At 47.1% G+C, this 25,031-nt stretch overlaps 2 protein-coding genes across 4 annotated transcripts; one reads left to right on the forward strand and one right to left on the reverse strand.

The window, feature by feature from the left end:
* Window positions 1-11,698: 11,698 nt before the first annotated feature.
* LOC109736389 (uncharacterized) lies at window positions 11,699-13,944 on the reverse strand. The gene is made up of 3 exons (XM_020295610.4): window positions 12,764-13,944; window positions 12,348-12,557; window positions 11,699-12,196 (listed from the first exon to the last, which is right to left on the reverse strand). The coding sequence occupies exons 1-3, from the start codon at window positions 13,913-13,915 to the stop codon at window positions 11,891-11,893; spliced, it is 1,668 nt and encodes a 555-aa protein (XP_020151199.3). The 5' UTR covers window positions 13,916-13,944; the 3' UTR covers window positions 11,699-11,890.
* Window positions 13,945-16,970: 3,026 nt separating this feature from the next.
* On the forward strand, window positions 16,971-24,502 carry LOC109736382 (uncharacterized). Of its 3 annotated transcripts, XR_012184063.1 has the most exons (4): window positions 17,144-17,905; window positions 21,359-21,604; window positions 22,122-22,319; window positions 23,944-24,502. XR_012184063.1 is itself a non-coding variant. In XM_073499811.1 (3 exons), exons 1-3 carry the CDS (start codon window positions 17,213-17,215, stop codon window positions 22,251-22,253), a joined length of 1,071 nt encoding a protein of 356 aa, XP_073355912.1. In that variant the 5' UTR covers window positions 17,142-17,212; the 3' UTR covers window positions 22,254-22,834. The 3 variants fall into 3 exon arrangements, 1 of the variants encoding a protein (XP_073355912.1); XR_012184064.1 differs by lacking the exons at window positions 22,122-22,319; window positions 23,944-24,502 and adding an exon at window positions 19,411-19,510 and having other exon boundaries at window positions 16,971-17,905; window positions 21,359-21,490; XM_073499811.1 differs by lacking the exon at window positions 23,944-24,502 and having other exon boundaries at window positions 17,142-17,905; window positions 22,122-22,834.
* The last annotated feature ends 529 nt before the right edge of the window (window positions 24,503-25,031 follow it).

The raw sequence follows: 25,031 nt of genomic DNA on the forward strand, positions 1-25,031 counted from the left end.
TTAACTCCCACTCGATTCAAGCGATTGTGGCACTCAGACAATCTGAGCACATGCTCAACGATTGAGCTTTTCTCCCTTAGTCTGCAGGCTTAAGAAACTTGTCAGAGGTCTCATACCTCTTGACGTGGGCACTAGTCTGAAATCCCAATTTCAGTCTTCGGAACATCTCATATGTTCTGCGACGTTTCAAAAACGTCTTTGGTGCCACAATTCTAAACCGTTAGCATTACGCACTGAACTATCACGTAGTCATCAAAACATGTATGTCAGATGTTTCGCAACATCTACAGACGACGCTGAGGTTCAGCACACCGAGCGGTGCATTAAGGACATAAGCCTTTTGTGCAGCAATGAGGACAATCCTCAGTTTACGGACCCAGTCCGCATAATTGCTACTTCCAACTTTTAACTAAATTTTCTCTAGGAACATATCTTAAACTGTAGAACTAAAGCGTAAGCTATGACATAATTTGCAAAGACCTTTTGACTATGTTCATGATAATTAAGTTCATCTGATTATTTAATAAACTCCCACTCAGATGGACATCCCTCTAGTCATCTAAGTGATACATGATCCGAGTCAAACTAGGCCGTGTCCGATCATCACGTGAGACGGACTAGTCATCATCGGTGAACATCTCCATGTTGATCGCATCTACTATACGACTCATGTTCGACCTTTCGATCTCTTGTGTTCCGAGGCCATGTCTGTACATGCTAGGCTCGTCAAGTCAACCTAAGTGTTTCACATGTGTTCCGAGGCCATGTCTGTACATGCTAGGCTCGTCAACACCCGTTGTATTCGAACGTTAGAATCTATCACACCCGATCATCACGTGGTGCTTCGAAACAACGAACCTTCGCAACGGTGCACAGTTAGGGGGAACACGTCTCTTGAAATTTTAGTGAGGGATCATCTTATTTATGCTACCGTCGTTCTAAGCAAATAAGATGTAAACATGATAAACATCACATGCAAATCATAAAGTGACGTGATATGGCCAATATCATCTTGCGCCTTTGATCTCCAACTTCGAGGCGCGGCATGATCACCTTCGTCACCGGCATGACACCATGATCTCCATCATCGTGTCTTCATGAAGTTGTCTCGCCAACTATTACTTCTACTACTATGGCTAACGGTTAGCAATAAAGTAAAGTAATTACATAGCGTTTTCATTGACACGCGGGTCATACAATAAATTAAGACAACTCCTATGGCTCCTGCCAGTTGTCATACTCATCGACATGCAAGTCATGATTCCTATTACAAGAACATGATCAATCTCATACATCACATATATCATTCATCACATCCTTTTGGCCATATCACATCACATAGCATACCCTGCAAAAACAAGTTAGACGTCCTCTAATTGTTGTTGCATGTTTTACGTGGCTGCTATGGGATTCTAGCAAGAACGTTTCTTACCTACGCAAAAGCCACAACGTGATATGCCAATTTCTATTTACCCTTCATAAGGACCCTTTTCATCGAATCCGATCCGACTAAAGTGGGAGAGACAGACACCCGCTAGCCACCTTATGCAACTAGTGCATGTCAGTCGGTGGAACCTGTCTCACGTAAGTGTACGTGTAAGGTCGGTCCGGGCCGCTTCATCCCACGATGCCGCCGAATCAAGATAAGACTAGTAATGGCAAGTAAATTGACAAAATCGACGCCCACAACTACGTTGTGTTCTACTCGTGCATAGAAACTACGCATAGACCTAGCTCATGATGCCACTGTTGGGGAACATAGCAGAAATTCAAAATTTTCTACGCATCACCAAGATCAATCTATGGAGTAATCTAGCAACGAGGGGAAGGGGAGTGCATCTACATACCCTTGTAGATCGCGATGCGGAAGTGTTGCAAGAACGCGGATGAAGGAGTCGTACTCGTAGCGATTCGGATCACGGTTGATTCCGATCTAAGCGCCGAATCACGGCGCCTCCGCGTTCAACACACGTGCAGCCCGGTGACGTCTCCCACGCCTTGATCCAGCAAGGAGAGAGGGAGAGGTTGGGGAAGACTCCGTCCAGCAGCAGCACGACGGCGTGGTGGTGATGGAGGAGCGTGGCAATCCTGCAAGGCTTCGCCAAGCACCGCAGGAGAGGAGGAGAACATAGAAGAGGGGAAGGGCTGCGCCAGAACTTGGGTGTGTTGCTGCCCTCCCACCCCCACATATATATAGGGGCAAGGGAGAGGGGGCCGGCCCCCTCAGATCCAATCTGAGGAGGGGGCGGCGGCCGGGGGGTTGCCTTGCCCCCCAAGGCAAGGGGGGCGCCTCCCCTTAGGGTTCCCCCAAACCCCCAGGCGCATGGGCCCTGGGAGGGAAGGTGCCCAGCCCACCACTAAGGGGCTGGTCCCTCTCCACATACAGCCCATAGGGCCCTCCGGGGTTGGTGGCCCCTCCCGGTGGACCCCCGGAACCCTCCGGTGGTCCCGGTACATTTCCGGTGGCCAAAACGGGACTTCCCATATATAAATCTTTACCTCCGGACCATTCCGAAACTCCTCGTGACGTCCGGGATCTCATCCGGGACTCCGAACAACATTCGGTAACCACGTATATCTATTCCCTATAACCCTAGCGTCATCGAACCTTAAGTGTGTAGACCCTACGGGTTCGGGAACCATGCAGACATGACCGAGACGTTCTCCGGCCAATAACCAACAGCGGGATCTGGATACCCATGTTGGTTCCCACATGTTCCACGATGATCTCATCAGATGAACCACGATGTCGGGGATTCAATCAATCCCGTATACAATTCCCTTTGTCTATCGGTATGTTACTTGCCCGAGATTCGATCGTCGGTATCCCGATACCTTGTTCAATCTCGTTACCGGCAAGTCCCTTTACTCGTTCCGTAACACATCATCCCGTGATCAACTCCTTGGTCACATTGTGCACATAATGATGATGTCCTACCGAGTGGGCCCAGAGATACCTCTCCATTTACACGGAGTGACAAATCCCAGTCTCGATTCGTGCCAACCCAACAGACACTTTCGGAGATACCTGTAGTGCACCTTTATAGCCACCCAGTTACGTTGTGACGTTTGGTACACCCAAAGCATTCCTACGGTATCCGGGAGTTGCACAATCTCATGGTCTAAGGAAATGATACTTGACATTAGAAAAGCTCTTAGCAAACGAACTACACGATCTTGTGCTAGGCTTAGGATTGGGTCTTGTCCATCACATCATTCTCCTAATGATGTGATCCCGTTATCAACGACATCCAATGTCCATGGTCAGGAAACCGTAACCATCTATTGATCAACAAGCTAGTCAACTAGAGGCTTACTAGGGACATGGTGTTGTCTATGTATCCACACATGTATCTGAGTTTCCTACCAATACAATTCTAGCATGGATAATAAACGATTATCATGAACAAGGAAATATAATAATAACCAATTTATTATTGCCTCTAGGGCATATTTCCAACACTAGAGACCAACAACAAAAGATTAGTCTGCTGACTTATCATCACTTCACTTAAGTTGATGAGTGATGAGCCTTTCCTGGCCATTGCGGTTGGCTATCACAGTACCACCCAGGATCTAGACTGGCCCCACGGGCCAATGCTAGCCTTTCCTGCGCACTTTGTTCTCACTCGTGCGCACCCGGTATTCCGGAAAAGAAAAAAATTCCTTGTGGATATGAGTAGTCTATAATTCCTATTAAGTCAGGATGTCACAATCTATTTCTTGATATCACCAAGTTTCATTAGCACAGTCATTTCGGTAATCTACATTTTTACTCTTGAGGGACCGGGCCTTGCCGTCAACAAGCTTCAAGAATGCTATTTTAAACAACCCGGGATGCTTTGCCTCCAGTGCCAACACATCTAGCCTGAGGTACAGGTACAAATTCTATTTCTCTTGGAAGAGCTTCTCCAAATTACTCTTAGGCAGACCATGTTCAGCAATCAACTGACTGTTGCATCCTCTTCAGGGACGACAAGCTTCCTCTTATGCTCGGTTGGCTTGGCAAGTTCGGCCTACAATGATTGCGATTTCCACTTGTGCCAGGGCTTCTCGGCCACATTCTCCTTTGAAAGAGCGATAAGTTGGGCTGCACCTCATAGGCCTCGGACTCGGTATTATTATGGACCTGAGGACAAGGTCAGAAACTTAGAATCCGACTCCAAAGACATTGAGACCCATGATACCAAGTCCGAGGTCGAGGAGGTAAAGCCCAAGCCAGCGCCCATTTCAAAAGAGAACGTGACCAAGAAGCCCTAGCACAAGAGGAAGGCTTTACATTCTGAAGTCGCCGAGCTAATTGAGTCCAAGAGGAAGGCCTTGTCGCCTTAGTTGAAGACGATGCAGCCAGCTGAGGTTGACAGACATGGTCTGCCAAAGAGTAATTTGGAGAAACTCTTGAAAAGGAAGTGCGATCCTTACCTGCTTGGGCAGGAGGTGTTTGCTTTGGAGGCAAATCATCATAGCATGTTTACGGTTTTATTTCTTGAAACTTGTTGATAACGAGGCTCGAGTCATCATTAAGACTAAATTCAGAAGAAAGATCTCTCCCCTCCCCCTACTCGGGCTCTCGCGACCGCGTCGCCCTCGCGGGCGACCGACCGCACCCCGATCTCCTTCTCCAGCGACCCACCCTCCTCCTTCCCTCCCCGCCGCCGTCATCGGTGCTCGCCGCCGGGCCTGGGCCGGGCGACGCTGGCGGCGGCGGCCCCCTTGCTTTTCCCCTCTCGGCTTCCTCTGGCGCGGGACGGAGCGGGCTGGGGGGTGTCCGGCGGCGGTCCGGCGTGGCGGCGGGGTCCTGGCGCTACGCGGGCGGATGGCTGGACGGCAGCGTCGCCGTTGGTGGCGGGGTAGCGCGGCGGCGCGTCCTGGCGGCGCCCGCTTGGCCTCCTGGGCGGGCCGGCGTGTAATGCCCACGATGCGGCTATATCTCCCACGTGTCGAGGCACGACTTAGAGGCATAACCGCATTGTAGGTATTGTCGCAAGAAGGGTCATCTTCACACAATCCCATGTAATGAACAAGAATGGGATAACGAGAGTTGGCTTACAATCGCCACTTCACACAATACATGAAATAATTCATACATCATCCAAAATCCACACATAGACCGACTACGGTCAAAACCAAATGAAAATAAGATAACCCCAAATGCTAGATCCCCGATCGTCCCAACTGGGCTCCACTACTGATCATCAGGAAAAGAAACATAGTAACGACCACGTTCCTCGTCGAACTCCCACTTGAGCTCGGTTGCGTCATCTGCACTGGCGTCGTCGGCACCTACAACTGTTTTGGTAGAATCTGTGAGTCACGAGGACTCAGCAATCTCACACCCGCGAGATCAAGACTATTTAAGCTTATAGGAAAGGATGGTGTAATGAGGTGGAGCTGCAGCAGGCACTAAGCATATATGGTGGCTAACATACGCAAAGGAGAGCGAGAAGAGAAGCAACGCAATGGTTGCGAAGTTAGAAATGACCAAGAAGTAATCCTGAAACTACTTACGTTCATGCATAACTCAAGCCGTGTTCACTTCCCGGACTCCGCCGAGAAAAGACCATCACGGCTACACACACGGTTGATGTATTTTAATTAAGTCAAGTGTCAAGTTCTCTACAACCGGACATTAACAAATTCCCATCTGCCTCATAACCGCGGGCATGGCTTTCGAAAGATAATACCCTGCAGGGGTGTCCCAACTTAGCCCATTATAAGCTCTCACGGTCAACGAAGGATAAACCTTCTTCCGGGAAGACCCGATCAGTCTCGGAATCCCGGTTTACAAGACATTTCGACAATGGTAAAACAAGACCAGCAAGACCACCCGTTGTGCCGACAAATCCCGATAGGAGCTGCACATATCTCGTTCTCAGGGCACATCGGATAAGCTAAACGTACAGGTACCAATGTAACCCAAGTTGCCAAGGGACGGTTCCGCACGGTGCTCTAGTTTGGACCAACACTCGGAGGAGCACTGGCCCGGGGGTTAAAATAAAGATGACCCTCAGGCTCGCGAAAACCCGAGGGAAGAAGGCTTAGGTGGAAAATGGTAAAACCAAGGTTGGGCCTTGCTGGAGGAGTTTTATTCAAGGCAAACTGTCAAGGGGGTCCCATAAATCACCCAACCGCGTAAGAAACGCAAATCTCAAGGAACATAATACCGGTATGACGGAAACTAGGGCGGCAAGAGTGGAACAAAACACCAGGCATAAGGCCGAGCCTTCCACCCTTTACCAAATATATAGATGCATTAATTAAATAAGAGATATTGTGATATTCCAAAATATACATGTTCCAACATGGAACCAACTTCAACTTCACCTGCAACTAGCAACGCTATAAGAAGAGCTGAGCAAAAGCGGTAACTTAGCCAAACAACGGTTTGCTAGGAAAGGATGGTTAGAGGCTTGACATGTCAATATGGGAGGCATGATATAGCAAGTGGTAGGTAGCGCAGCATAGCAATAGAACGAACAATTAGCAAAGCAAAGATAGAAGTGATTTCGAGGGTATGGTCATCTTGCCTGCAAGGTTCTCAGAGTTGTCGAAAGCTTGATCCTCGTAAGCGTACTCAACAGGTTCCTCGTTCACGAACTCGTCTCCCGGCTCTACCCACAGCAAGAACACAAGCAATGGAACCACAATCAAACACGGGAAAAGCACAAGCAACATGATGCAATACATGCATGATATGTAAGATATGATATGCGATGCGTATGCGTGCTCCGGAAGAAAAATGATGAACAAGGCAGTAACTTTGCAAACCAAGTATACCACTGGAAAGATGAGATGATTGCGGTCGAAATCGATATAAAGATCACCGGAAACGGATGCACGGTTTGCAAATGGCAAGCAAAACAAGAATGACATGATTCTGCGATTAACAGCATGATAGCACTTAGAATACAATAAGTAACTATGCTACAGCACCCCAACATAGCAACAAAGCATATGGCAGTAATCTACGGAAGATGCTTGACAAAAGATGAACACTGAGCTACGGCTAAATCACACCATAACAGGCTTAAACAAGCATGGCAAAAGTGCAAAAGATATCAACTTAACAGACTTGGGAGAAAATACTGGACATGTCAGAAACAGCATCAGGTAACAATGTTCAGAGCAAGCAATCAACAGGCTACAGGAACTTAACATAGTAAAACAAGGCATGTCATGAATCTACTAAATGCAGAGAACAAAAGTCCCTTACTGACCTTAAACCAAAAAGGATTAGAAGATATGATGGCACCCATGTAAACATAGCAAGTTTCGTTAACAGGTTTCAGACTTAGCAGAAAACAGAACATGGCATTAGCAGAATTATGAAGGCATCTTGGTGAGATTGATTCACTCATCACAAAGCAATGCATGACAAAAAAAGCATACCTACAGCAAGATGGCATGTTTATGAAGCTAACCATGGCAAGATCAAGTTCATAGCATGTATGGATCAACTACAACAACCTTGGCAAAATTGAATATCATGTTAACAATCTGCCAGGAATATTTTATAGCAAAAGTAGATCAAGATTACGACATGCTATGGCACTCCATAATTCCAAACAGGCGCATGGATGGATAGAGAACAACTATATCTACAAAACATCCTTACTTAACATACTCAAAAGAAACATGGATATCTCTGTAGATACATGGATACATGGCAACAAAATAACAGCAGTAACAGGCAGCAAAAATCCTGTCCCTGAAAACAGAAACATCACGAAGCCTAGTTTGCATGCTTGTGCTAGTCACCACATAGATCACAAAAATACATGGCATACACCTCTGTAAAGATGGCATGGCATAGATCAAAACACCTGTAGATCTCATGCCCATAAGATGCACACATCAAATACAAAAAAAATAAGAAAACATCAAGTTCTGGTAAGTAACAGTAGTAAACATCATATAGCACTCTTGCACCAGAGATTTGGGCATGAAGATGAACTCAAACAAGCATGGCACAATGGAACAAAATGAAGAGCATCTCGTGACGAACATTTCGATATATCATGCACGCAAAACGGAGCAGTATACAATGAGATATGATGCGATGAACATGAGCACATAATGCAATATTCTCGGGACTTAGCAGAAAACGAGGGGGAGGTCAACCTCTCCCAGATCTGGATCGGGCACGCGAACCGAGGCGGCGGCGCGAGCTCGCCGGAGAACGGACGGAGACGGCCGGAGCGGGCCGGGAGGAGGCGCCGGCGCGGGACGAGGAGGCGACGGGGCACCTCGAGGCGCGGGCAAGCGGGAGGACGACCGGAGGGCGAGGGCGGCGCGGCGATCGCGGGTGCGGGCGGCGGCGCCGGCAGGAGCGGCGGCGGCGATCGGCGGGCGATGAGACGGCGGGCGGCGGGAACGGCGGCGGCGACAGAGATCCGCGGGAGGGGCGGAGGCGCGAGGGCGGCGGGGAAGCGGCGCAGGGAGATGGGCCGGGAGGGCCCGATCCGGGCTCTCCGGGCCGCGGCGGCGGAGACGGCGAGAGCGGGACATGTGGCGGCGGCGGATTGGGCGGGGGCGGCGGCGAACGTGTCCGGCAGTGGAGGAGGTTTTGTCCGGCGCGCGGAGGAGGAAGAGGCTAGGGTTTGGACTGCGCGAAAATCTCGGGAGAAGCACATATTTATAGGTAGAGGGAGCTAGGAGACTCCAAATGGTGTGCGGTTTTCGCCCACACGATCGTGATCGAACGACCGAGAGCATGGAGGGGGCTTAGATGGATTATTGGGCTGTTTGGAGGGGGGTTTGCTGCAACACACAAAAGGCTTTTGCGGTTACCCGGTTAACCGTTGGAGTATCAAACGACCTCCAAATGGAACGAAACTTGACAGGTGGTCTACCGGTGGTATCCCAAGGCCACTTGGCAAGACTCGGTCCATTCCGAGAACGTTTAACACCCGCTCACGAAAAGAAACAAGAGGGGTGCGCCGGTGCACGTGGGAGTGCCGGATTGCAAAACGGACAACGGGGAAAATGCTCGGATGCATGAGACGAACACGTATGCAAATGAGATGCACATGATGACATGATATGAGATGCATGACATGAACAAAATGCAAAACGAAAAACAAAACCCGACCACGAAGGGAATATCATAACACATAGCCGAAAATGGCAAGAGTCGGAATTACAAATATGGAAAGTTACATCCGGGGTGTTACACGGCGGTGGGGTGAGCCTGCGGCGCGACCTCTAGGAGGCCGGGGCGTGGCGGCGAGCGGCGGCGGGCTGGCGACGCGGATACCGAATTGCTGCAGCGTGGCCGGCGGGGCTTTGCGGGCTCGTTTGGGGCCGGCCGGGCCAGGGGTGGCTTGGTGTGCCCTGCTGCCGCGTCCGGCCGGCGACCGCGACGGTGCTGGGGGCTTGGGCCTCCCGCACGTTGGCGGGGGAGGTGGGTCCCTCCTGCTCGGTAGCGGTGCCGCTGCTTCCGTCGTTTGGCGTTTCTCTTCGGGTCTCTTGGCCTCGTGGTGGTGTTCGCGGTGAGGCGGCGTGGGTGGTGGCGCAATCGTGATGGCGCAAGGTGGTGGGCGGAGGTTTGGCTGGTCGGCTCCGGTTCGGTCGGGCGGCGGGGTTGGAGTGTGGGAGAAATCATTGCCGGTCTTCGGCTCCGATGCGGTGACGCCTACGGGTGCCACCATTCCTTCCTGGAGGGTGTCGTTGTTATCCATCCCCCAACTCCCTCCGCGTGCCGGGGGAAACCCTAGGACCCGTCCGGGCAGCAGCGTCGTCGGCGTCGCATTCCCTCTTGGGGGTGCTGCTTGGTACGCGGCGGATCGAAGCCTCGGGCTATGGTGGTTTGTCTCCGGTGGGCGCAGCGGTGGCGGGTCATCCACGCTTGGTTGAGCTGCCGTTGTTGGCATTTGTTTCTTCTTCTTTTTCTTTTGGGCTTGTTGTGCTGCTCGCCCCAGCGATCTGTAATCGGTGTTGATTGCTTTGGAATACAGGGGGAAACCCTTTTTCGGTAATTCAGAAGAAAGTATTGATGTGACATGGTGATATTAAGGAGATGGCCAATACGTTGGTCAGCTTGCTTAAGTGAGGTCATTGATAGGAAAGTAGACTAATATTTTGTTATTAGCCTCTATCTGGTTAAGATCTAGTAATCGACTTGATTATATATAAAATGATCATGTAGAATAAACCTCTATATAGATATTTGTTTCAATGAAGATGCCAAAATTATGTAACGATATTTTGGGGTCATATACCGAATTGTAATTGTTCTACAACAAACAAACGCAGTTGATATGGTTATAAGCACAATAGAATTGGTGGCAAAATAGACTGGGTGTAGAATATTATAATTGGTGGCAAAATATTTTGGGGTCATATACCAGATTGGACTTGTTCTACAACATGGCGCCTGCGTCCATTGGTGGCAAAATAGAATGGCTACTAGCATAATAAACTCAGTGTAGGGTGGATTTTGATTTGTTGCTGGGTAACATTGGACGGGTTGACACCGGCTACAGGAAGCGGGTTGAAGTGCAATAGATATTTATGTTTGGGAAATGCTTCAAGTCGGAACGCCATTTAGTAGCGACTGTACTCCATAATCTTGTGCATCTTTTGTTGTTTACGTCCACCTGAAGATTGTGGGTGCTACTTGCTCCTGGCAGTCCCACAACTATCCCGAGAAGCAAAAAAATATAATGGCTACTACTATCGGTTTTAATTGTTGTGCTCTATAATTGTCTATAATATTATTTTCATTTTCAGGAGTATTATCGATGTTATGCACATTTTCAAGATATTTTTCACGTTTATCAAATAATATCACGGCTGCTCTGAACATTTTCATGATTGTATTGTAGATTGACAAGTCATCGTAATAATATATGCACTGTTGTGGAGAATAAATTCCAAACATGTACATCACTCTACAATCTTCAAACACTTTTAAGAATTATAATTTCAAGTTTTGTTACATCCAGGCAGGAATATGAATTGGCTATTCTCCCTTACTCCATCCCCCGATTCCATGAACATGCAAACAACAACATTTCCACTGAAGCCCATTTCCATTTCCACCCAGTTTTGGGATTGGACCCCATTTCAATTTCTTGGCTCGAATATCTACATCCAAACAGAGCCTTGTTAGTGTTATTCCGAATACCATCAACCAGTGCAGTGCACTGCCCTTGTACAGCCAAGAATCATGAACTGCAGCGGGAATCCCAGCTGTCCAAAGGAAGCTCAGGACTCTGTTACTCCACGACTTGCACTAGGACGGCGTTTAGAAAAGCTCAAACTTGTGAACAAGAATAAATTTTGTTGCAATTAGAATCACAAACACTTCATTTCTTTCTGGGCAGGTTGGTCTGATAACATGGTGGGAGCCGAAGGAGATGGCCAGATCTTTGGTCCCTCTTGATCTTCTTCAGCGATAGAGTAGAGTAGTCTTGGAAGTGGTCGAGCTGCAGCACCCCTCCCCCCTTTCTCTCCTGGAGTCCTGTCAGCTGGGGCAGTGCCAAATCACCTTTGGTCTTCACCTAAATATACCTCTGCACCTCAGGAAAAAAGACTACACCTCTACTATTATGTAATGCAAAACCTATACCACTCCCTCTGTCTCAAATGTAAGACATTTTTTACACTACAGAGGGAGTACTAGTCAATAGGGGTGTGGATATCAATTCAACCAAAGGAACATGCAGGTTCAGCATAGAGCTAAAAGTCTGGGAAATTTAAAACCAATCATGTTAATCCACATCAACACATTTCAATCAAGCGGACAGAACAGTAAACATGTTAATTGAACTGTTCTGAAATCTTCAGCAAAACATGAAGGCTAGGCTAAGTAACACACACCAGGCATCAAGTTCGACAACATAGCTTGAAGATACCATCTCTGATTACACACAGAAGCATTGGACCATCATGGGTACAGAACCTCCTCCCCACCGCTGCAATAAACACGGCATTTCACAGATGGGTTTTCCCTCAAAATTTTGTAGGTTTCCTTGCATCCTCTGCTGGTTGGTAAATTCTCAGGGTGCAATTTCATGGTCATTGTTTTCATCAGAGGCGCGGATCTGAACAGAAGTTTCAAGAAAGCAATTTCACCGCCAGTTCCTTCTGAACCTTCTATTTCAACTTCTTCAAGAGCTGCCAGGGAGATAGTTTGACTTCTCCAATTTTGGGGTTGCTCACAAGGACAATTTGGTGGGCACACTCCCGTGCACTGAAATACAAGTGAAGTACTGTTGATTCTTTGTAACCAAAATGCAATGTCAAATGCAATTAACTTATACAGTTATCTCATTAATCTAGCACTTTAGCTAAACAGATTTCATCATAAATGTATATATCAGGCAGCTGAAGTGAAGAATTACCGTGAATTCGTTTATGTCCACCTTAAGCTTCTGTATAAAGGTGCATATCCCAAGTAGATTCGACACCACTGGCCCAAAAGCATGCCCCCGTCTTATCAGATGTAGCTGAAGAACAGAAAAGTTGGGAAGTGATGCTATCTCTTCACTGAAGTTCCTATCCGCGAATGGTGCATAAGCCTCAGCATAATCCTCCAAATCCATAAGCATGGACTGAAGGAAATAGAAAAAAAAACATAGTATAAGAACAACGATTGCATCTGGTGCATAAGCCCGCAAATGTATAAGCATGTAGTGAAGAAAATTAGGGGGAAAATCACAGTACACGAACAACAATTTGGCAACATACCACATTCTAACATGAATATACTACAAATTTGGAGCAGAGGAAAATATATAGAGCAGTACAGATGACGCACCGGACCAGCATCTATGGTTAATCGTAGGGTGTTGACGCTCTCCTTCTTCCATAGGCTCAGGTGGAGCATGCGCCAGCCGTCGTCCCCGACATTTTGGGACGGGCACGAGAAGTCCCACCAGAGATTCTCCACCATCGGCGCGGAGAAGGACACGCTGAACTGCGAGTCCATCCTGATCGATAGCTTCAGCTGCTTAAGCGCAGGCGCCATGATGTCGATGCCGTTCGCCCAACAGTCGTCGCTCACGACAAGCTCCTCAATCGTCGTCGAGTGGACTTTGATCTTGTGGAGACGACAGCGGTTGCCCACCTCCAGCACGCGCAGGCGAGGGCAGCGCTGGATAAACTCATCCGTGTCGAAGGCGTAGCCGCCACCGACGGACAGCCTCTCCAACACCGGGAACTCAAGTCCATGGGCCGGCGGTGTTAGACACAGGTTGTGCACTTCCAGCTTGATGGAGGTGGCTCGGTGGAAGACAGGAACCTCGATAGGAGCCACTGAACAGTTCCCGCAGGCAGTGAAGACCAGAGCCGTGGGCGCCAGCCGCGCAGCCGTGCGGAGCAGCGCCGAGACGCGGGCAGGGTCAATCTCGCCCCTGTGTTCCTCTGGTATGTCAATCTCGAGGAGGGAGATGGCGGGGCGGGCGACCAGGCCGAGGGCGGCTTCGAGGGCGTCCGGCGCGATCTCGCGGAAGGAGAGCTCGGTAAGGTGCCTCCAGAGGCCGCGCCACGGGCGGGCGACGGCGCTGGTGAGGGCGGCGGTGCGAGCGCAGCGGAGACGGCAGAGTACCTGGAGGAGCAGGTCGTCGGGGAGAGCGCTGATCCGGTCCACTCTGCCGCCTTCTGAGAGGAAGCGCTGGCGCCGGCGCCGGCTGGACACGGACGACGACGGAGGGTTGAGGCGGTTGCCCGACGGCAACTCCATCGCGCCACTCCGCCACTTCGAGTGCGGTGGCCGGAAATGGACGGCAAAGAGGAATTGGGGGAGCTCTGGAACTGGGGGCTGTTCGGTTGGGCTTGGGCCGATTGAGCTTCTCTGCCCTTCCACAATTTGTAATTCCAAGTCAGCCTGTTGAGAGGGGGAAGTATCAGGTGATACCATTGCTGATGCTCGAAAAAAAAAAAGGTGATACCATTGCTTACATGATACCATGATACCAACTTGCAAAACTCAAATTTAAACATGTCAAAAAATTCTGAAAAAAATTATAGATGTTCACAACACATATGTCGACAACCCCTAAAAAATTCAGATCAAAATTCGAAATACACAAAGAGAAACAAAAAAGACAAATTCATATGTGAATAGTGGCATTCTAACTTTTGTCTTCTTTTGACACTTTTCATGATGGATTTGTCTTTTTTTCTTTCTCCTTCTCTATTTCGAATTTTGATCTGAATTTTTTAGGGGTTGTCGACATATGTATTGTGAACATCCATGATTTTTTCAGAATTTTTTGACATGTTTAAATTTGAGTTTTGCAAGTTGGTATCATGGTATCATCTAAGGACTGGTATCACCTGATATTTTTCCCTGTTGAGAGTTACTACATTCGTCTTGGTTTATTGATCCTCATTGTATTTTGTGTCAAATTTTGACCATAAAATTTAACTAATAAAATGTCATGTATGTCACAAAAAATTATATCATTGGAAACTATGTTCAAATACGAATCCAACGATATATTTTTTGTTGACATGCATTAATATTTTGTTAGTTAAATATTTGGTCAAAAATTGGCACAAATTACAAAGGGGACCAATAAATCGGGACGGGGGTAGTAGATCATGAGTCCAAACTATGTGATTTTTTATCCTTTGTTTGTGCCTACATAGTAGGCTTTGTCGGGTTTTATCGTGTCTCCGCACTTCTTTTTGCCGTTTTCTTTGGGATGTTGTTTTTCCAAAGTGTTTGGATAATTAGGGAAAGAACACCCAAAAAGATGATGAAATTATGTCATTTAATGTGATAAATTATCACCACGAAATAATAAAACATATAGTAGAAGAAGGGGGTGGGGAAGCAAAGGACGGCGTGTTACGTTACTTTCTGCCTGTCGAATCGAATGCGGTGCTCAAACTTTGAAATTCGGCATAAAACAAACTCCAAGGCAACACAACAAATTAATAAAAAAAATTGTGTGGAATCGAATGTGGTGCTCAAATTTTGAAATTGGGCGTAAAACGAGCTCCAAGGCAACGCAGCAAATTAAGATAAAAATGAAAAAAGAGGAGCGCACACGCTCGTACTGTTGGTCGTACCATGTGTTGTCGCTACCGCCTGGTCACCTACTTCACCCCCCCCCCATTGCGCGCAATCGGATCATGGATCAGATGCCCAAAGACTTCTGAAACTCTTCCAGAACAGAGAATCCTAGCCTCTGTAGGGGGGATCGACATGGAGGAGATCGCTGTCACCACAACCTCATGCAATGGGACAACGACATCAATCATCTTCATCATCATCTTCACCGCCATCCATCTCGTTGTATACTGACCCTTTTATTGATCCCTACGTGTATTACCCATTTGTTCCATCGATGTTTACCACCTCAGTTGTTAGGGATATGGATGAACCTTGGTATGTATAAGAGCTGAGACGTTAATAAAGTTATGCAATTCCTTGTTGAATGTTTGGTTTAATAACATTCGTGGATGTTATGAAGGGCCCCACTAAGCATTTCTCCTGGAAGGCCAAGAAGCATATTACTGTTGTTGTAAAGGTTAGGATGTTGAGGTAATTCGAGGTGACAGTAAAAGCTTATCTACCTCGCATTTACAATTGATAGGGAAGAACTGGGAGCCCTTTACAGGGAAATCCTTAATTACCGTACTGAGAATTGGAGCATGGAAACTACGGTAGTATCGTGTGTGATACGAAGTCTACCTAGAGTAGAACGTATATTGTACCCGGATCCGCTCAATCACAAATATCAAGAGTGACTCAAGTATCCAGTTTAGAACTATGTAAAGGCATATGTTACGTAGATACATACCAATGCGAATTACGTTAGATACAACTAAGGGCATCTCCAATGCTGACCCTCAAACCACTCGCATCCGTTCGGTCCGAGCTATCTAGACGTATTTTGCCATCCAACGTAGTACCTCATCCGTCTGCGGGCTGGTACTGGCGTTCGTTTTCTCGCAAACTGGAGGAAAACTCAGGGGAGGGGGGGGCTGCAGGAGTCCGGACACCAGCCACGTAGGACACCGACACCCCGGTCCACCCAACCCCCCCCCCTCCCGGTCCCCTTTTTTCCACTCCGCCCCTGCTCCCCCTTTCTTTCATATGCACACTCATCATCTGGCATTGTCGATGTACTTCTCCGACCGCCGCCTAGGAATCCTCAGCCATCCGCAGACCCCACTCACGTGCCTGTCCACCTTGGATTACGTCGTTGTCCACCTAGGAATCCCTTTGTAGCTAGGTACCTCCGCACCCTTGCTGACATCGTCCATGACGGACACCGCGCTCGACAGATGTTCGGTCAAATTCATTGCACTTTTTTTTTTGAATTCTTGTTGTGAGAAGCACCATGGCGGGGGGGGGGGGGGGGCTAGTGATCAAGAATGAGTTGTTGTGCGATGCGTTGTTGACCGTTTCTAAGGAGTTTGTAGACATGGACAAGAGCTTGACCTTTTGGCAAAGCTTGCATGCTTCATTTCATGAGCGAAAGAACTTAACACCCTACAACATGCACGTCATCCATGCACGTAATGTGAACTCACTAATGTATTGCGTATGCATCTTCGTCATGAAGTTTTGTGGTGCAATTGACCAAGTGGAGACAAGTTGGTCATTGAGCTCGTCAACCATGAAGATCGTAAGTGTTGCTTGTTGTTATTCTATATGTTGGTTAATTCATTTATTCGCTCAATGTTGATATACATGATGTATAGGTTGCACGTGCTTCCCTGGTGTACTACATGACCGAGGGCACGCCATTCATGCACATACATTATTGGATGAAGCTTAAGGGGCAGATTTGTGTGGGACGACATGTGCCGGGTCTGACTCTAGAATTGTTGAATTTGGAACATATGTTTTTGGAAAACTTGTTGAACATCAGGCTATCTCATTGAATTTAAACTATTGTTGTGCTAGAGATATCTGCATGGTTGAACTGTGCTATTTTCTAAAATTACTACTTTAAGTGTTGTGGGCTTGGTTTAGTTGAACATATGCCTTTTTTTTTTTGAATTACGTCGTGTTTGATGAAACTTGTCTGGTTTGTTGACATTCTATTTGAAACGTATACCGGCGTAGTTGGATGGTCGGCTCCCGCATCATTATGCATGAATTATTCCTCACTGGTCCACGGACGGATACAGTATCCGATTCGAGGGTCCCGTCCCGTAGATGCCCTAACTCGTAGGGTCAAATCTGTCCATTTTCACCCCATCAGCCGCCATTTTTCTCCTCCTTTCCCCTCTCTCTCACGAAGCCATGCTCTCGCTGTCCGCCCGACCCATCCTCTCCGCCTTCCTCCTCCCCAAGCCCAAACCCCTCCGCCTCCGCCTCCTCCGACCCCTCCACTCCTCCGCCTCCGCCTCCGCGCTGACGCCGCCCACCCCGCGTACCACCACTCCCGACCTCCCGGAGGACGCAGACCCCACGCCGCTCTTCCTCCGCCCTCCGACCCACCCCGTCCCGGAGGCCTCACTCGCCGCCTTCCGCCGCAGGGCCGCCGCGCTCGTCCCGCCATCCGCGCCGCACCTCCACCGCCACCTCCGCTGGCTCCTCGCCGACGCCTCCGCCCCCGCCCCGTCCAGCGCCGACCCGGCGGCGCCCCACCTCCTCCGCGCGCCGCTCGATGAGCTCGAGGCCCTGTGGCTCCGCCACGTCCGGGACAGGCGCCCGTTCCAGTATGTGGTTGGGAACGAGCACTGGAAGGACCTGGTGGTCGCCGTCCGGGATGGCGTGCTCATCCCGCGGCCCGAGACGGAGGCCGTCGTGGACATGGTCGCGGCGGTCGAGGGGTTCCAGGACGGGTGGTGGGCGGACCTCGGGACCGGGAGCGGCGCCATCGCCGTGGCCGTGGCCAGGATGCTGGGGCCCCGGGGGAGGGTGTTCGCCACCGACGTCAGCGAGGTGGCTGTTGAGGTCGCGCGGCTCAACGTCCAGAGGTACGGGGTGCAGGTGAGTTGATCTCAGTTGTATCTAGGATTGGGAAATTTAAGCTGTTTTACAGCCACTCTGATCAAACTAAAATGCTGCCACTTATACCCTGCTAGATAATGCATGATGTCTCCTGGTTATCATCCATCGGTGTAGTGAGCTAACTGAATCTGTGTTACAGTGTACTCCCTCCAAGACAGTGCCGTTAAACTGGTAGTGTAGGGTGCAATGTGGATAATCATTTATTATGCATTGGCAATTCTATTTTGCCACCAATGGATGCAACAATTATAGCGCCTTGTACTTAACCATATCAATTGCATTTGTTTGTTATACGACAAGTACAATCTGATATATGACCAACCAAAATATCTGCTAACATAAATTGGCGGTGTAGGGTGAAATGCAGATAATTATTATTATGCTACCAGCATTTCTATTTTGCCACCAATGGACGCGGCAATTGTTGTGTCATGTGCTTAAGCATATCTATTGCATTTATTTATTATACAGCAAGTATGAACTGATATGCGACCAACCAAAATTTGAAACAAATAATTAGACAGAGGCTTATTCTACATGACCATTGTATATATAATCAACCAGATTACTTAATTTTAACCAAGTGGAGGCTCATAACAAAAGATCAGTTTAGCAACCTATCATGAGTTCATGACTTCAGTTAAGCAAGCTGATCAACGTATTTGTCAACCCCTTCTTAATATTACTGTGTCGGATCAGCGCCTTCGTTTTGGGCTGCTTCTAGATTTTAGTGTGGAGGGCTTCGGCATTTCATTAACAAGCTTCAAGAACGGAAGCTTAAACATGCCATGATGTTTTGCCTCCCGTGTCCACACCTCTTGCCCGAGGCACCGGCACGAATTGTAATTCTCCTTTCAGAGCTTCTCTAGATTACTCTTAGACAAACCATCCTCGCCAACCTTAGTTGGTCACATCCTCTTCAAGCTGAAATGAGAAGGCCTTCCTCTTGGGCTCGATTGGCTCAGCGAGTTTGGCCTGCAGTGCCTTCCTCTTGCGTTGGGCCTTCTTGGCCACTTTCTCTTTTGAAAGGGCGCTGGTTTGGGTTCCACCTCGTAGGTCTCAGACTTAGTATCTTGTACCTGAGGCCAAGGTGAGAGACTCTGAGTCTGACTCCGAGGACATTGAGACCCATGATATTGAGTCTGAGGCTGACATGGTGCAGCCCAAGCCAGCTCCCCTCGAAGTAGAATGTGGCCAAGAAGCCCTAGCGCAACATGAAGGTGCTGCATGCCGAACTCATCGAGCCAACCGAGCCCAGGAAAAAGATCTTGTCTCCTCAGTTGAAGAGGATACAACCGGCTAAGGTTGCCAAACATGGTCTGCCTGAGAGTATTTTGGAGAAACACTTCAAGGAGAAGTGTGATTCTTACTGGTACATGGGGCAGGAAGTGTTGGCACTTGACACAAATCATCGCAGCATGTTTAAGCTTCTATTCTTGAAGCTTGTTGATGACAAGGCCTGACCCATTAACATTAAAATCCAGAAGCAACAGACTGCCCAAATGAAGGGCTGAGTGACATGGTGATATCAAGGAGGTGACCAATGCGCTGATCAACTTCCATAAGTGAAGTCATGATATGTCAGTAAGTAACCGACTTGAGTATGCACAAATGATCATGTCGATAAGTTTCTATTTGGTTATTTGTTTCAATGGAGATGCCAATTCATGTCAGAATATAACAACTAAATGCAATCGATATGGTTAAGCACATGGTGTAAGAATTCCTGCATTCATTGTTGGCAAAATAAAATATAATTGCTCGTAGCATAATAAATTCAGCGTAGGGTGGATTTTGATTTGTTGCCAAAAACGGAGGTGTTGTTTCATGTTCTATTTTTGACTTATTAGTTTAGATAGCAAGCGAGTTAAACCAAAATTGAGATTTACATTTGGTAAATGCTTCAAGTTGGAACACCATTTAGTAGTAATTGTATTTCATAGTCTGCTTACTTGCTCCTGTTAGTTCCACAACTATACCCTGAAGAAATGGCTACTACCACCAGGTTTTATTTGTTTGCACAGCTAAAATTTATTTCTGACTAATCAGCTTAGAAAAGAAAATTGGCTACTGCCGGATTTTAGATTTTCTGACTAATCAGCTTGAAACGTCTGCAACGCCCCTGAATGCACTGGTCAATCATGAAATTTGCAGAAGTAATCACATTCATTGAACAATTCACAAATCTTCCAATACGCACACATGCGCGCACACGCACACGCACACGCACACAGAAAATACACATGGTCTGAGCAACTACTCAGCTCGGGGAGAGTGGAGATTTTGGTGCAGGAGGCGGCGCAGGAGGAATCTCAGGGTGGTGGGGTTGGTGAGGCCGGACTAGACCATGGAAGGGCGTGACATGGACGAAGCTGACCACCGCCGAGGGCGGTGCAGGAGGAGACGGTTGGAGGCCCTGTGGGAGGACGACGGAGCATTCTCGTCTGACGGAGGCACGGTGTCGTCGGCGCTGGAGGCCTTAACAATGGCTAAGCCGGCTGCCATGGCTCCAGCAGTCGAGGTCTTCAACCCGGACAGGATCCCGGCGTCTGTCTTCCAGCCCAGGACGGGGTAGTCGCAGGTGGAGTGGAGCATCGCGCCCAACAAGCCGCTGTTCAGCATCCACGGCGCCAGCCAGTCCGAGGACTTCTACGCCACCAGCAGGTCCCGATTTGATTACTACGACGAGGCCATGGCTGCTGATGGGGATAAGGATGGGAAGCTGCTGCCGCTCACGGAGGTCTCGGATCACGGTGGCAAGGAGTTCGGCATGCTGGGCAGCAAGGTGTCGGCCGCGAGCGACAGGAGGAGACGGCTGGCGAGGCCCTATGGGAGGCCCTTGGATCAGACGGGAGAGATGAGAGGAGAGAGGAGTCATGGGTGGAGGACGCGGTGAGCAAAGACGGCGGGTCGGGGTGAGAGTGGCGGCTGCTGGAGGAATAGCTTAGGGCTGCGGTGGCAGTTTCATTGTAATATTGAGTGGAAACAGGTGCAAGGACTGAAAATAAACCATTTTCTTTTGCGGGAAGGTGCAGAATCACCGAAATCGCTGCTTCCAGCTTGGCTTGCCTGGTAGTTCATTTTCCAGAATCAATTATAGGAAGCTAGGTAAGAATCTGATGTGTTTGTTTGAGATTCTGATTTTGGAAGGCCTAGAATCTGAGAATCAGTAGCTGGGGCCCAAACAATGGCCACCTAAGTTGCAGCCGAGATTTATGTTCAGGGAAATATTCGAGTTAGAACACATTTTATTAGTAACTCTACTTTCAGTCTATTACACGTTTTTATAAGAGCTACATGCTACTGCAGCTACTCCCAGAAGCAAAATTATTGGCTGCTGCTTCCGGGTTTTAATTGTTCTGCACAGTTAAATTTGTATTGCTTTGCAGAAGTACATGAATTCTTATTGTTAATGTCGTGTACTGAAAATAGGATAAAGTTGAGATAAGGCACGGCTCATGGTTCGAACCTCTAGAAGATGTCAAAGGAAAACTGATGGGTGTCATTAGTAACCCTCCATACATACCAACTGATGATCTACCTGGCCTGCAACCTGAAGTTGGTTGGCATGAACCAAAATTGGCACTTGATGGAGGCAAAGATGGCCTTGATCATTTGCTTCATCTATGTGAAGGGTTATCTTCGGCACTGATGCCTGGAGGTTTCTTTGTTTTTGAGGTAAAGCATCTTCAGATGTCATGTATCTTAGATTTGCATGTTTTTGTTAACTACCATCACCATTGTACATGGCACTGTAAATTGCTAGATAACTTCAAACGAATAATTCAGTCCAATATGGGCTTAAATTGTTACCAATATGTTTTATGTTTAGCTGTAGGGCAATTTCGTTTTTATGATTTCAGATAATTATTTTGTAAGTGATTGGTTGTGCACTTGCTTACAAGATCATAAAGAGATACTCCCTCCATTCATTTCTATAAGATGCTCTAATTCTTTTCTGATTCTGATGTATATAGACGCATTTTAGTGTGTTTGATCACTCATTTCGGTCTGTATGTCGTACATATTGATATATATCACATAACATGAAACAAGCCGTGTTGCTTTTATATGTACTACCCTACAGTGCCTTGATTGGTATTCCCTCAGATGCACATCATGCTTTCGCTTTTTTTGGATTTGTTGCTTTGCAAGTCCTGAAGGATTCAAAAATCTCTTTGTGTCTGTGTGGCAGACAAATGGCAACAAGCAGTCAGAGTTTCTTGTCGACTTCATTAGTACAAAGTGGAGCTCATCTTTTTGCGACGTGGAGGCAGTTTTAGACTTTGCAGACATCAAACGTTTTGTAAGAGGGTACCGCAGATGAAAAAAAGAAAACATGGATGCTGATGAAATATTCTTGGAGATCACTTCTGTTCCTTAGTGATTTTGGGTAAGATTGCCCAATTTCTGACTTGTTTGCAGTGCAGCAGCAGCACTTGGTTGTTTTCAACCATCATCTTCTGTCTCTGGCATCCCTGCAGTTTGTGGATCTTTAGTTAGTGAAATATGTGCTTATTCTATGGTAGTCCATAGTTACTACTCCCTCCGTTCCTAAATACTTGTCTTTCTAGGCATTTCAACAAGTGACTACATACGAAGTAAAATGAGTGAATCTACACTCTAAAATATGTCTACATACATCCGTATGTGATAGTCATTTGAAATGCCTAGAAAGACAAGTATTTAGGAACGGAGGGAGTATATGCTAGATTGTGGAAAACTGACAAGTGACGCTCAGCTTGGGACATATTATATGCTAACTGCTAAGGTGTCATATAACTTTTAAGGTTCCTTTTCTTTTTCTTCAGATGATGGCTTCTTTATATCCTAGTCATTCAAGTGATACAACACTGCTTTAAATGATACCTCTCTTTTGTGAAAGATATAATTGCTGTCTTATCGTCGTCTGTCCTCTTAGTGTAACAAAGAGGTGTTTTGCAGTTTACTGTAAGCCTGTGCATATGTAATTTCTCTTGCACATAGATAAAAAACTTTTAAGAGAGAACCTCCTGATGGATGGCAATTATATCCATTAATGTTTAATTGTAGGAACCTCATCTCACGTGAGTTCGTTTTCGCTCGTAAGTTTGCTGAATTTTGGTGTCTGAACTTCCTAGCCCTGCTGACCCGGTTCCTGATCGAATAACATATCCAGTAGAGCTTTGATATGCATTGCAACTAGGTTTTTTTTTTTGCAGTCATTAGGACTGGAAAAAAAGCTCGAAGCTCGCGAGCTAAACGAGTAGCTCGTGACTCGGCTCGAATCGACTCGAACTCGAAGAATACGAGTTGAGCCGAGCTTTAGTTAAATATCGTTTATAGACCAAGTTAAACGAGCCAATCTCACGAGTACTCGTGTAACTCATTAGGCTCGGTACAAAAGATCAGCCACTCCCAATACAAAAAAAGATCAGCCAGTCAGCACCCTATGTCCTAGGCGCACAACACAAGGCCTAGTCGTTGAAGGCCCAACCACCTAGGAGACTCATGCGTTACAAGGAAATTACTATTGTTTAGTGATATATATGTTTAATATATACATAATCATTTTATAACATATGAGGGTGTTATGTTCATATCTTTAACGAGCTTAACAAGCTAAACGAGCCAGCTCGCGAGTTATACGAGTCGAGCCAATCTTGGATTTGAGCTCGCTATAATAATGAGTCGAGTTGAGCTAGCTCGTTAACGAAACGAGCTCTAGCGAGTCGAGCCGAGCTGGCTCGACTCGGCTTGAATTCCAGCCCTAGCAGTCATGATAGCACCACTATAAAGTTCATGTGGGGAACACAACAGTGGTGTTAGTGATATTGTTAACAAAGTTCACACAAAGCTGCATCTATGCTGACTACGTGTGAACTGATCGTGGGTTCAAGCAAAAAGATAATGTTTCTCTGTGTGTCCCAAAGTTGTAGAACTCGTCACGTGAATTTGTGTGCATTCCTGTGCTTTTCCTTGTATATTCTGTCGTGACATATATCTAACTCTGCTCTTTCTCTTCATCTGCTTTTCAGACCCCTGTCAGTTTGAAAAGAAAAAGGCGGTATCCATGTTCATATTCTGGGCAGGCTTCAGCGAGAAGCGAGCAAAACCCAATTACATAATTCCCTCCGGGGCACTTATCACTTGCGGCTTAAGCGTCGTAGTGGGCAATAACATAGTACAAGTCAATCATGATCCCTGTGCATGTGAGTGAGATGAGATGGTATTTTGTTGCCGAGCTGCCATTGATGGTCCAAGGAAGCTTCTCTACGCTATGGTGGACACAGGTCTTCTAGTAGTTTGCATACAAAAAGGTGTACCTGGCATTTGTTTTTAGGGGGTGGTATGTGTGCCCAATTCTTCTTTTTGGCGTGTTGGGCTGTCTGTGATGATGTGATCTGGAGGGCGAGGCTGCTTTTGTAGCCTCCAAATTATTCGGCCGTCCACAAGCGACTGGTGTGCTTAATTATTTGCCCCTGCTGATAATGTTTTCTCTTCCTTGCCCACCATTTGGATCCATCTCCAGGTAAATCATATGCTGAAAACTCAACATGTTTAGCCCGTGGAATAGAAATATATTGTGTTTTTGAATGGCCATTCGAATAACTGAAATTAACATTAAACTCTTTTAGAAATATGGTGCTCATGAAGTTTGTTGCATCATACATTTGATCTGTTTTTGCATCTTAGTTACATTCGGTCACCAACCGCATTGGCTTATCTATGTATGTGTCGGATGAGCAGAGCTCGATTGCCAAGGATGAGTGGTTTTTGTTTTTCTGGGCCCAATAAGTTCTTAGTTTTAAGCTGCCTTTGGAACTTTAGAATTATATGGTATTCATGTTTGCTTAATTAGCTTTTGCTTATTTCATTGTTACAAAAAAATCAACTTAACTAGCTCACGCACAACACAGTTCAGCAATCGCAAACTGAGCCTTAGTATACTTCTCTGACCATCTTGCTGAGGAAAAAAAATGGTTCCATTTTGATGTTATCTTGTAGTATGAAGCAAATTTGAACCGTTGATAAGTTATTCATGGCATAATGTGAGCCGTTGGATCTTAGAATCAAAGAAAAGAGGAAGCTAAAAAGATCATCAAGACGTGACAAGCAAGGATTG

Source organism: Aegilops tauschii, chromosome 5 (assembly GCF_002575655.3).
Source record: "Aegilops tauschii subsp. strangulata cultivar AL8/78 chromosome 5, Aet v6.0, whole genome shotgun sequence".
NCBI classification, from domain to species: Eukaryota; Viridiplantae; Streptophyta; class Magnoliopsida; order Poales; family Poaceae; genus Aegilops; species Aegilops tauschii.

What these genes read in the sequence shown, in the direction of transcription:
- LOC109736389 (XM_020295610.4), bottom strand. Translation starts at nt 13,915, where the DNA reads ATGGTATCATGTAAGCAATGGTATCACCTTTTTTTTTTTCGAGCATCA. An exon ending in TAACCATAGATGCTGGTCCG is followed by an intron (nt 12,558 to 12,763) that starts GTGCGTCATCTG and finishes TATTTCCTTCAG; the next exon opens with TCCATGCTTATGGATTTGGA. An exon ending in TGGACATAAACGAATTCACG is followed by an intron (nt 12,197 to 12,347) that starts GTAATTCTTCAC and finishes CTTGTATTTCAG; the next exon opens with TGCACGGGAGTGTGCCCACC.
- LOC109736382 (XM_073499811.1), top strand. Translation starts at nt 17,213, where the DNA reads ATGCTCTCGCTGTCCGCCCGACCCATCCTCTCCGCCTTCCTCCTCCCC. An exon ending in TCCAGAGGTACGGGGTGCAG is followed by an intron (nt 17,906 to 21,358) that starts GTGAGTTGATCT and finishes TACTGAAAATAG; the next exon opens with GATAAAGTTGAGATAAGGCA. An exon ending in GAGGTTTCTTTGTTTTTGAG is followed by an intron (nt 21,605 to 22,121) that starts GTAAAGCATCTT and finishes TCTGTGTGGCAG; the next exon opens with ACAAATGGCAACAAGCAGTC.